General features: G+C 35.1%; 2 protein-coding genes across 4 annotated transcripts in view; both read left to right on the forward strand.

Moving 5' to 3' along the window:
- Positions 1–13,441, forward strand: part of LOC129793173 (uncharacterized) — a 1,136,769-nt gene that overhangs the window by 230,961 nt on the left and 892,367 nt on the right. The window lies entirely within an intron of this gene.
- LOC129793155 (potassium voltage-gated channel subfamily H member 8) overlaps positions 2,779–13,441 on the forward strand; it is a 59,321-nt gene continuing 48,658 nt past the window's right edge. Inside the window, exons 1-3 of one of the 3 annotated variants that reach the window (XM_055832877.1) lie at positions 2,779–3,025; positions 5,267–5,594; positions 13,251–13,358. In XM_055832877.1, the coding sequence (XP_055688852.1) occupies positions 13,283–13,358 (76 nt within the window). In that variant the 5' untranslated portion in view covers positions 2,779–3,025; positions 5,267–5,594; positions 13,251–13,282. Of the gene's footprint in view, positions 3,026–5,266; positions 5,595–11,224; positions 11,868–13,250; positions 13,359–13,441 lie in introns of those variants that run through there. The other 2 variants (XM_055832875.1, XM_055832876.1) reach the window with 2 other exon arrangements.

The raw sequence follows: 13,441 nt of genomic DNA on the forward strand, positions 1-13,441 counted from the left end.
AAATCTTTGGAAATATTTTTGTAAATTAATTTTTCTCAGAAGAATCTTCTATATGAAAATGTCTACAATTTATATTTTCTTTCCTTTTAATTAGAACGATTAATCGCGTCTATTTGACCATGTTTGAGATCCAAAAGAAAGCACAATAATGCTTTTTCCCAACCCCTCTATGGAGGAAAAACCTTCAAGAAGGTGTGGAAAGAGTGTTCAAAGGAAATATTTTGCTTTTACAGAGAGTTTTCGGGAAAATAAGCTTCTTTCCACTCACAGTCTTTGTTTGTCCCTCTTCGTATTTGGGATCAAAAGATATTGACCCCCCTTCCCACACACCCCAATGTTTTCTTAACTGCCCCCTTCCCTGAGGGAAGGTTAAAATTTAAGAAAATTCTCTTAAATTTTTCTTCAAATAATTCTCCGCATTTTCACACAAAGAATGAATGAAGTTTTCTTTGACAAAGAGATAAAACCACCATGTAAATTGGTCACACGATGGATGTTTTTGGGAGGCGATGTAAACAAGCCTGCATGACCCAAAACTTTTCACCGAGGGACATAAAAGCATGTTGCGTGGAATAAAGTTTAATTAGAGTTTGACAACGAGGAGGGGGTTGGGTTAAAATTAATAATTTACCTCAATGGCCACTAAAAGGCATTTATATCATTATATCGTAATTTTGAATGCCCCATATATCGTGTTGTTGAGAACATAATACTCAAAAGATGCTTGTTTAGCAATAATTTCCAATGATTTTCCGACCACTATACAGGACATTTCCTACATGAATATTTAATTTGCTCTCTCTAGCTGTGGGACAGTGTGTGTCATAAAATAATTTACGATCATGTGGGTGATTTGGTGTGTATTTGGTGAATTAACCTTCTGGCTGCGAAGATTGGGAGGGAATTTTATTGACAAAATTTCATTGATGAGAAATCAATATTATTTGATGATGTTTTTCTCATGAAAATATTAATAATATTTTGATATGATTTTCGGTTGATTTTATTTCAATTTCCAATGAAGTTTAACCATTTGCATTTAAATGGAATTATGCTTGGGTGATTTTAGTTAAAGTTTTCCCATTTAGTTTGATAAATGCAACATAATAAATTCAATATTGACACGAAATTGCATCAAAACAATCACTCCAATAAACAATCGAACATCATTTTAATTTATTTTAAAATTTACGTATCAATAACCTTTCCTCCTATCATAATAATTTTGCTTCACCCTGTACTTCTCAACCCAACAGAATAAACTCAAAAATTTCTGACCATACACAACATCAATGAGAAAATTTACATGTAAGTCTTTAAACATTTTATAAGCCATTTATTTTCACTAGGGGTTACACGGAGAGAGGGTTGTGACCCTTGTTATCGTTTAAAGTCATTTAAAGTCTCACTTGTTGTGCTAAATAAAATGCAAATGGTTTAATAATATTCATGAGAATATTTCAACTTTTCATATAGCTCTAAAAATTTATTTTTTAATACTTTTCTTTTAATAGCCATGAGTTTTCTACATTTTATTCCTTATATGAATTGACTCCAAGGAGTAAGAAAATGTGCACTGAATAAACATTCTTCAAGACAAAAAAGCTCGAGAAAGCTCATAAAAACTAATTAATTAACTAATTAATGTTATTAAAAGTCTAAAGAAAAGCTCAGGTTATGCTAAGGGATGGTCACGTTATTTTGGAAACTCTACAGGAACAAAATGGTCAAAATGTGAGAATTTCAAATAAATTTTTTGAGCACAAAAATTTATTTTCTAAATCAAAAATACTGAATTCTTATCAGTATGTGGCCATTTAACAAGAGTGCAAGTAGATTTCAAAATTTTGGTTTAAAAATTGGCTTGAAAATCGCTCTTGAAAGTCCCCGAGTTTCCAAAATAACGTGACCATCCCTTATTTATGATTTTAATTTAATCAAATAATTTTCACAATTTTTCAATTCATTCACAAAATTGTTGAAAATGATTTTCCTCACAAGGAAAATGATCATCCAACCCACTGATTTACCCTTAAAATTCCTCAAAATTCCATAAATCCAAATTCTTCAATAATATTTCATTGGCATGCCGCACATTGTTCAACATTTATGGTCATGATGGATGGAAATTGACAAAATTATTGAGCCCGTGGGAGCTTTCTATGCCATACAGCCAATAGTTGCAGGGGGTGGCTTCATTGGGACTATGTTTGGGATTTTATTTGGACAGCAGCAGCTTGTGAGAGATCCCTGAAATTTCACCCAACCCACCCACCGCTGCGGGAGAACCCAATAAGTCTATATTTATACGCGCCACGAAGCAACATGTAGGTGAATGAAGGGCCTCCTCGGGTGCAATGTGGCAGCATGATGGGGGGAGAGATGTTGCAAGTGTTGCGCATGCCACGTGGAGCGAGTCTGCCCAGGGCAACGATTTCCTTGGTCGGCGGGAAGTCATTGAGAGACTTTTCACGGAACAACTTGTGGATTTTGCAAAGGACTCCTCAAAAGGAAAATTCTCTTTTGTAAAATTTAAAGGAAAATCCAAGGAAATTCAATGAGGTGAAATTGCTTCCACACACAATGGAAAGTGCTTTTTGGTTACTTTCAGTTGAATTTGAAGGCTTTTCTTGTGCGTACTGGCGGAAAATTCATATGGACAACCCTGTGAGAGATTTTCCCCGTGTGAGCGTAGGAGAGAAAACGTGCAAGAGAGCCACAACCACTTGTGATTTTCACACTAGATCCCAATCCGTTAGTCGTCTGGGAAATCTTCGCGAGCTCAGTCGTGCCTCTACCAGGTGTGCTGGATTTTCTGATCCTCACAAGGCAAAAGAGGATTTTCCAAAAGAGTAGCATTCTTGCTCTAGAAAAAGAAAAGAAAATAAAATCTCGAGAAAAGTGTTTGAGAAATATTAAAGTAAAAATTCTGTGAGCTTTTCTTCCTCGTGAAAATTCAAAGTGGAAGCTGAAGCGAATATTGTGTGCTGTTGGTCCCCAGGACCTGTGCGAGACTAATTAAAAGGTTCAAATTGATTTTGTATCGTATTACAATGATGACTTTTTTTTCGCCCCCACCGTGGCATCATTTCGATCTAATTAGATGCTTCCATCTGCCATCCAATTTGGCCGTGGCGACGGTGAAAAAAAAATTCAGGATATGGCAATAATTAAAACCCACTCCATGGCTAAATTAGAGGAAGAGATTATTATTAATGATGTCTCGCAAATCTATGTAATTAGATTTCCAGCATCAATTTTGCAATTTTCCAACAAACCTTCCCCCCTTCTGTTTGTCCCCAATCATTTTGTGGGCAGATAAATAGCATTTGGGCAATGCAAAATGTTGTATACTTTTCGTGTCTCTTCAACATCAATTTTTGTCTCCTGGAAAAATCTCCCCATTTGTGCCTAGAAGGGACAATTTCCATGACAAAGGACGACCCCTACTTCATGGTTTTATTGGTTTTCCCCGGACACACTGAATTACAATCACAAACCCCACTTCAGCTTTCAACCACCCGCAACCCCGTGTGACCCTCTTCAGACAATTTTTGCCCTGCCCTCGATAAAGAACTCACCGAGATTATTTTCTAAACTGATTTATTTTTCTTTACCTCCTCTGTGCACTTGAAAAAAACAACCCCTCTCAACCTTTCGAGTTACCACCAAATTCGCAAATTGCAAGTGCTTTGTAAATAAACAAATAAGAAAAGCTCGCCCGTACTCTGGGCTACTACTTGCATTTGGAGTAATTAAATAAAGTTTTTAATTAATTAAAGTTTTTTAGGGATAAAATTTGCATAAACTGCAATGATGGGAACCTCTACAGTACTTTCCAGATTTCCTAATTTATTCATGTGGAAAATTATCTCCATGCATTAATTAAATTTGGATATTTATTAAACGAAAACTGAATAATTTATACAAATTATGCGATGAATCGAAATTTAATTCAATAACAAATAAATTGTTAACATAAGTGGTTTTGTAATACAATTTTAGTTTAATACATTTAATATTTTATAATTTGTGAAGTTTATTTTGGGGATAATACGATTTTATGCTATTTATACATCATAATTTAGCATGACACAATTTAAAGAATTAAATTAAAACCGTAACTAATGCAAAATGTTCAAAATAAATTTAACTTTCATTTAATAAAAAATTATTTTCAACATTACTCAGAGCTTATTTTAATGCTCAAAAAATTTTCCTTCATAGAACTTTTTTTCAGAAAAATTCCTCATCTATTGCCTTGGAGGGAGAAATTTCGTTCAATTTTATTTTCTTGCAACAAGTTCCTGAACTTTCCTTATCTCTTGGGAATTTCTGTGAATTTTCTCCGCACACACACACCCCCGCAGGAAGTGAATTCAATATACAGAAATAATAATGTTGCCATGTGAAACCACATAGATTCTGTCCTCCCCCACCTCTGGGTTGGGATGGAAAAGTTGGAAAATCGGGTTTCTTACATACTTAATAACAATAATTCTTGGGCAGAAAAGAGAGAAGAAGGAATCCAAAAGTTGAGACGTGCGTTGATTCTCTTGTCTTAATGCGATTGTGATATTCCAGTGGTTTTTCCCGGGGAAAATTTATTGTGTATGACTCGGTGTTGGCTTTAGGGTCTTTGTGGAAAAGTCTTCATATGTTTCATACTTTGAAAAAAAAATTCGAAAGCTTATTACAAAATCGACCTTGAGCTTACAAATTCCCTCATAAACTTTCTAAAGTTTCGTTATAAGAAATTGGGGAGAAATTGGGATAAAATTGAGAAAAAACTGGGTCGTCCTCTTTGGTGACTTTTAATATTTAGGGGGTTAACCTCCCTCATCCCCCCCCCCTAAATTGCACAAAATTTTGATCCCTTCTCAACCCTTATTCCTGTCTTATAGATGAATTTTCTCAACCTTTGAGGGATTTTCCCTCTCTGATGATTTTTCCTCTGTGAAATTCATATCTAAGCGATATCCCATGGAGATCATATTTCCCCTCACATTTCATTCCCATACTCACAAGATTTTCCCATTTTCTCTGGGAGTGACAAAATTTATGTAAGTTCATTTTCCCTACCAACGATGGGAAGGTTCAGAGAAAAAAAAATCCAATTGCGAAAATAAGTCACACAGAGATTTTCCCCGCGTCACGCTACTTCATTTGAAATTTTTCATTTTAACTTTAGAGAATATAAAAGAAACAAAAAATTCCTCAACTGCAGAATAATTTTTTTTGTGCAAAATATTTCATGAACTGATAGCAAAGTGATACGACGAAAGGAGACGCGCGAAAGGAGTTGAAAAAAAAGCTGTGAGCGGAAAAGCATTTTATCTCATAATGAATGCAAATGGACTGAACTAAGAGCGAGAAAAAGTGTCTGTGTTGCAAAAAAAAATCCAAGTGCGGTAGACGAAGGATCAGTTTGTGAACAGAGATGAAAAATATTTAATCACCGTGTCTATCAACTGGCTGCTCCATTTAATTATGGGATGTGCAATAATGGATATAGCAGCTGCTTAAGGGTAGCTACACCAGCTACACAATCCTCCCCACATAGGGTGGATAACACAGAAGAAGAGGAGTAAAAGGTAATTTGAACAATTTTCTACTCTTGGGTGTACGGAAAAAAATGAAATATTGGCGGATAAATCTTGATTTTACGCACCGTGAATTTGTAATGCAATTTTCAAAGGGGCTACACACTACTAAAAACTATGTCATTATTTTAAAATCTAATCTTAGTTTTGTAGAAATTATTCAGTGAAAAAATTTGATTTTGAAATATATTCATAGTGTTCTTTCCTAAAGCAGTTTATTCATTTACTGGTTCAACCAAAAACGGTATACGTTCAACCTTCTTTATTGACTTCTTAATGAAGATGTTTTGATAAAATTTAATTTATTCAAATTGGATATTTTTGTTGGGTTTCCCTACATAATTAAGACTTTTTGTAAAAGCTTGTAAAAAGTTTCTCTAATACCTCTTTTATACTCAAACATAATTTTCCACCATTCACTGAACGACCCTTTGACAATTTCATCCCCCAAAGTCCATTTGATGCTCAACTATGTATTTTCTCTTTCACATACTTTTTCCCATTCATTGGCAATAAATTAATGGAAATTCCCCTCTGTTTTTTCGCTACTCCCACATTTAGCTGACTCTTGCAGCTTTTATGTTTCTGCTTTATGTAACAAATTAATCTGGATGAAAGTTCTGCAATTATCTTTCTGTTCTAAATGCTTTATTCACTCGGACAACTAATGCAATGAGCTCGACTTGTCCGTGCGTTGTAAAAGGTTAAGAAAATTTTGTGCTTCGTGTCTGGTTTGGAAGTTATTCTTAAGCATACCCTCAACAAATGCTGAGAGCTTTTCTTAAAATATATACATATATTGTGGACTTTTCGTGGGAGAAAGCTCTTATATTGCTTTGAATTTTAAATTGCTCAAAGTGAATTTATTTAATGGGAAATATTTTTGAGGCTCTCCTCCTAAGAAGAAAATGTGCGGGGGTGCAATTTTTAAATAAAAATTATGTTGCTGGTCTTCTGGGACTTGCGTTGTATATACTTACTTGAAGAAGGTAAAATAGAATAGAATAAAATTTATTCTGCCCTTTGCAGACTAGTGCTTAGGGCCAGAAGAAGGTAAAAGCTCTCCACAGAGTGACAAATGAATGATGGGATGATTCCAGTTGGAAGTACCAGGTGCCTCCATCGACATGCTCCCTATGGGGGACAGTAAGGGATGTACACCGAAAGAGTCTTCTCGTACCATCTTTTATATTGTCTGCCACTTTTAACGTTTTTTTTTCTCGAGAATATTCAATTACACCAGGCAAATATTTTCACCACATTTCTGGAATGCTGATGGTCCTTAAATATTTCACAGGTACTGTGTAAAAGGGATCTTGGCACACACCATTCGTCTCCTTGCGGGGGCTCAAGGCCTGTCCGCACCTTCTGAAAAATGGTTGGAAAATGCTGTGAATGTGAAGGGGAATTTGTTGATAAAAATTTCACGAAAATTGTGATATGAAAAATGAATTTTAATTCTAAATGGGACGATGTATTTGCCCAGGAAAAAAAAGTTCTCATTCTCTTGGCCACAGAAATTATTATACGTGCCTGGGATACCCCAAGGCGTGCGTTTTCCTCTGTTTCAATATTGATTTTGGGATTATTGTACATTTTTATCCCCCCAAAAACGCACAGAGGGTGGAATGTGATGTGTGTGTGTGGCACATTCTTAACCCTCTTGCATATGCCACGCTGAGCAAAAAAAAAAGAAGAAACCCCGCACGTACCCTCCTTATACTCCCTATTATTTACGTAAAACACGGTGTTTGTAGTTCGTCATTCTCTTCATAAAATTCACACTTTTTCTTCTTCATGTCAAATATTCCGCCCTTTGTCTGAATTTTATTTTCTACACATGCTACGCGATTCAACCCACGGAGGTTAAATAGACGACTGTATGGAGCTTTTATCACCCATTGCACCTTTCTCATGTACAAAAGGATTTTTCATCAAACATCCATGCGGGGGTGGAGGTATTAAATTGCTTCCGGACACCAAAGTTGGAGCTACTTCCTGCAGAGATGAGGGGATATTATTTGTGAATAAGGGTGGCTCTTTTGATGTAATATTCCATCAATTTTCAATTTCTCCTCGTAAGCACCTCCGGCTAGCCATCAAGGTGTGCAAATCTCAGATAATTCTCAAAAGCTTTCAGCAAAATCTTCAATTGAGAATTTAAAAGTTAAACTTTCACGCGATGCTTTTGGGATTTTATGATTTTTTTTTAATATTATGGTACAAAGTTACGAAATGTTAACTGAAAAATAATTTTAAATTCTAATAATTAAAAATAAATCTCTAACTTACAAAACTCTACTAATTGCTGGACTTTTTTGCATGAAGATCAATGGGAGAACTTACAAATTAATTCATGTAAAGTTTTTCACTTTTTCCACTGAATAATTCGAACCATATTTGCATTCATCATATTTTTTTGCATATATTCCACAAAACTTTCTCTTCCAGCAAGCCACCATGTGGGGATGAATTAAAAAAAAAGCTAACTGCAGAAAAGTTTAACATAAATAGCTTTAAAAGCTTAAACAAACTGAAAGTTGACTAAAAGGGAAAATAGTGCTGTGAGACAAATTCGAAAAAACAATTGAATTGTAAATTTTCTCGTTTTCTCTGCAATTTTCCTCATGTACCGCCCTTGAGAAAATATCGCTGATCCCAAAAATAGACTTTGCTGAATTCATTCATCACTCATTCACTTTTCTTCGCGTGAAGCTTCAATCGCATAAATTTTCCAAATGCAAGAAAAGAAAACTGACCGAATGGACAAACTTTTAATATCTTTCTTCCAGTTTTCTTTATAACGAAACTGAAAAGGAGCTTTTCGTGATTTTTCTTTCTCATGTGGCGCCATAGCTTTGTAAATAGCCGTGCGGAGGAGATTTTCAGGGAAAATTCCCAAGAGGTGAATTTTTGGCTTTTTCCCCCATCATGAGACGATGATAGAAATGGACCAAAGATACCGTGCGAGACGATGGGAAAATAATTACAGCGTCTCCCGAGGGTTATGTGAAGGTGCGAGAAAAGCCGAGGCAATCGAGGTGGAACACCTGTTGGTTGTTTATTTTCACGGAGGGCGCCTCTTGGGCTTCTCTTGCTATCGCCAAATGCCTATGGATATTTGATAAGAGGAAATGCCACAGTGTACACTGCATCAGTTTGCCGTCAACCTCGACAAATTGGTAAACTGATAAGTAATCTCTCTGCGGTGGAGTCGCATGCTTTTCAAACCAACATTATTTTCTGTGTGTTTCGAAGCGTGACTAAAATCAACATGAATCGTCACTCTGCTCAAATCATGCATAAAAATCATCGCCAGGAAAGTTTCCTATTTTCTTTTTTCTTCTGCACAACATTCCTTGTCAATATGAGATAAATGTGTGGGAAGATTGGGCGACAAGGGGTGTGTGCAATATAAAATTGATTTTTTTCAACATACATAAATAACGCATAAATCACAGGCTTTTCTCACCTTTGCTGAAAAACTTTTCTTCCCCCGCATCTTTACATAAAAGTTCCATATTGCAGAGTATGCGATACCCCATAAGAGAGACGGTTGAAAGGAAGAAATATATTGTAGTTAAATACACATCCATAATCGAAAAGAAACCATGAGGGTGTGATTGTTTGCTATATATTTTTTAAAAAAAAGTTTTAGTTTTATTCTGATATGTTAACGACGCGTATTATTTACATAAATAAGTTCCGTAAAAAATGTACTTTATTACTTCTTTCGACGAGATCTGTCAGATGTCTGTCAAGTTTTATAATTTATTTGAGTTAAAAGAATGTATTTCTTTGTTTTCTTACGATTGAACAGAAAATTTTTAAAATGATCTTTTATTTCTTTTCTTATGCCGTTTTCTGTCATTTTCTGAAAGGAAAAAAAACAGGTTTCCAAAGCAATTTAAAATATAAAATTATGGTCGAATCCAAGTTACCTAAAAGTCGTCCAACTGGTATAAAGGAAGATTTTCTCAAAATTTAATTAATAATTAAGCAAGGAAATACAGAATCCAGAAACACCTTTTTTCAAAAAAAAATTATATTAAAAAACTTTTTATTGACACGTTTTACATATTCATTCAACTAATTTTACAGAAGTCATCTTTATTACGCGAAATGGCGTAAAGAAATACCCATAAAGATGCTATGAAACTCCACTTTATTTTGCAATTTTCCCGCATAAAAAATGAATGAATCTCTAAAATTTTCTACAATTTCTTTCCTTCATAAAACCCATACATTTATTAACTTATTTGTCAGTGAAACAGTTCCCAAACAAATGGCCATTTCTGTTCAAGTATTCTCCTTATAAAAAAAAATAAATGTGAAGGAAATGCTATCGATTTTCACGCAGATGGTTTTACACAAAAGATTTCCTCAGAGTATTCATGGCTATATTGCAGAAGAAATTTCTTCCTGTTTTTGCTAAGAAACTGCTAAGAAAATTCATAAATTCAATTTGAAAAAAAAACCCCAGATGTGTGAAGAATAAATTAGTGAGGTTGTTTTTTTCCTATAATTTAGTGAAATAAATCACGTGAAAATGTGAAAATTAAATACAAGATCTAATTTGATGATCCGGGATACCCCCAGAAACTTACGCAAAGCGGTTTTTGGGTAAACAATGGAAAATTAGGAAACTGATTTCCACTGAATTGACAGTCATTCGATAATTGAGCGGCTTTTTGACCATTAACTACGTATACTTAGCTATCTCTTTCCACCAGCTGCAATTTTGGGCAAAGGTAACACGAGGAAGTGAAAAATAAAATCTCTTTTCTGCACGAGAGATAAGATTAAGAGGCTCAAATGACACAAAAGCACACGTAGAACGCAAACATTTTGAAATTCACACACAATTCCGCGCTTATCAATTGTGCTACATACCCCCGCACACCTTTCTAATTTGTATTGATTCAGGGTTGGGTAGAGCACCAAAGTGTAATGGAGTTCGGAACTTTTCTCTTTTTGAACACACAACAGGAGCAAATGGCAATTAACCTATTTAGAGCTCTAATTATTCCATCCAGGTGTGGAACTTGCACGTGGAAAGGGCAATTATTTTAATTAAAAATTTTATACATTGAAATTCATATCAGGAACAGTTTGGAGAGACTCTGACAGTTGTGGGTGGGCGAAAACCCCATGAGATCACTCGACACACACTCATAGGTAAATTTTTGAGAAATTTTAAATTAACTTCAAAAGCTCGCGTAGGTAAAACGTGATTAGTAGCGTGATGTTTATGCAATTCCTGCAATTAGTTTTGATACATACATCATATTTCATTATTTTATGTCTTTTAAGTAATGAGAAAATACATAGAGCTCTCTACAGAATAAGTAGGTAATAAAATCATTTAGCAGTATAAATGATCATGGAAAGGAGTTTACAGAAATAGTTCTTGATTATTTAACACAGAAGATTTTTAAATTGTTCGTTACAAACATTTTAAAATAAAATCAACGTGTTTATGAATGCCCGCGCTTACACATCAATAACTTCAAACAATTAATTCGTTTTTTTATTGAATTTTTTTGCCCGTAAAGACGCCAAAGACTAACCGACCTAACAGATCATTTCATGGTCATCTCAACCACAGTTTCCACTGAGTATTCGCTGAGTGTTCACACAAACTCCTCGTTGAAATGTAAATTCGTGCATTTATTTTGTGTTCACCAACAGACTTCATCTTTTTTTCCCACCCATTTACTCCCAAAGGGATTCCCTTAGGATTTTCCACACTCATAAATTTCCTCTCAGCTACAGCTTGACCTCTGCAAGTCAAGCGAGGAAGTGTGGGAGAAGTTTTTGAGAAATCTCCCCGCAGAGTTATTCCCCCCAAAGGAGATTCCCCAAGAAAGGCAATTTGTCAACCCTGCTGTTTGGACTTTTGATTGTGTGTGGAGCACATAATTCCAAGAGTGTTGGTTCTTGGAAGACTCCGTGAACGTGGAGTGTCTCACCTGGAATTTCGCACCTTGAGTCACTTTTTCGGGGGTCTGTGCCGTCAGAAGTCAAGTTTCGGGTGTTGTTGATTTAATCAATTGGGTGGTGGTCTAATTGGCTGTGCAAATTTACGGAGTGCGTGTTCTTGTGGAAAATGTGGTTCGATGAATAAGTTAATTTCGCGGGCGAGTCATTAAACCATGGACCTTCTATCACTCCTCATCTACTACTGTACGTGGTCTGTGATCGTTTATCTAGCGGTGAGAAGTATAGTCGAAGCAATGGCCATCGCTAAATCACGCAAGAAAGGTAAAATCTTCATCAATCTTCTCCCTCCCAAATTCACATCAAAAGCTTTATTATGTATTTGTGCAACATCCCCCAAAAAGCTCTCCATTAGGGGTGCAAATAATTCATACAAACTGTTAAATGGTACTTCTCTTCACTTCCTGCCGGAGTGGAATGCCTGAAAATTTAATTAAGCCCAGCTTGCATTTCCCGGGGTATGTGGAATATGCATGCAAGCACACGGGAGATATGGAACTATTTCATTAATACTCGTGGACAAATCTCTATATTGTTAAATTTATATCGATATTGCGCCGGTTATTGTGTGTAGTGTTGCCGTATCAGTACATAATATGTGGAGCATTATGAGATAATCCACTGTGGATAATAATCTCTCCCATCTACAAAATGAGACTCCCACCGTGTGTGTGTGAAAAGCCAAACATCAGGAATATATATCAGCATATGCCAGCATAGACATCATTCATGTTAAATTTGAGGCATTTTGGTTTATCAATGGAACCATTGAGAGAGTTCGCGTGTCGTTCATGTGAAAAAAATGACGCAAGTGTGTGACTCTTTTAGTGACTGATTATTTTGGAAAATTACTCAATAATATTTATCATTTGGAAAGCATGATAATTCCTTAATTGAAATAAAAATGAATTTAGTGAAAATATATGAAAAATCAACCATTTGAAGCCAGGAGCGTAGATAAGAATTTACTTCAATTAAAACTTCATTTTTTGAAAAGAATTCTTTTTGACCTGAAACGTCTTAACTTAAAAGCATTAAAATAACGTTCTAATTTACATTACTGAAAAACCTCATCTTCTATGAAGAGAATGAAAGAACCTTCCTCAACAAACCACATTTACTTCACGCTGTATACTTACAAGAATTTTCTTAAGAATGTGTATAAAAAAAACTCCATTCCATTCAGTTTAACAAGAAAACTTGTAATGAAAGTTTCTGAATTTAAAATTAAACTCATTACAGTTTGTGTGTGACTCGGGAAAATTGAGAGTTCAACTGTAAAGTCCTACAAACGAGCTATTTCTTGACCTCACTCACAGAGACTTTTCAAAAGGAATTCATAGAAATGTTTCATTTATTATTCCTTCTCTCTCTCTATAGAGAGAAAATATTTATGCATGAAATTTAATTTTCTATTCTTGAGCACAGAACACGGCACAAAGTTTAAGGAATTCTCAGAATATTTCATATAGCTTTTGGTTTAGAAGTCTTCCACCAAAACAACTTTATCTGTGTGGGAAACTTTTGTCATTGATATAAATTCATTGTTGGGCTATAAAATAAAATAAAAGATGAGAGTATATAAATAAGTTTCTGGAAGTTGGTGAAAATATTTTGATTGTGTGCATTTTCTTTTATTTATTTCAGGCTACTATCGGAGGCCAAAACGAAGACACTCAATGCCAGCCAGGAAGGGGCTTTTGGCGCCCCAGAATACATTCTTGGATACAATAGCAACACGCTTTGATGGCACACGTAAGTAATAACTCCCGCATGAATTTACTGCTGCTCAAGATGTGCAAATGGTTCACTCATAAAAAAATCCCTCTTTATTTGAG

Source organism: Lutzomyia longipalpis, chromosome 3 (assembly GCF_024334085.1).
Source record: "Lutzomyia longipalpis isolate SR_M1_2022 chromosome 3, ASM2433408v1".
Taxonomy (NCBI): Eukaryota; Metazoa; Arthropoda; class Insecta; order Diptera; family Psychodidae; genus Lutzomyia; species Lutzomyia longipalpis.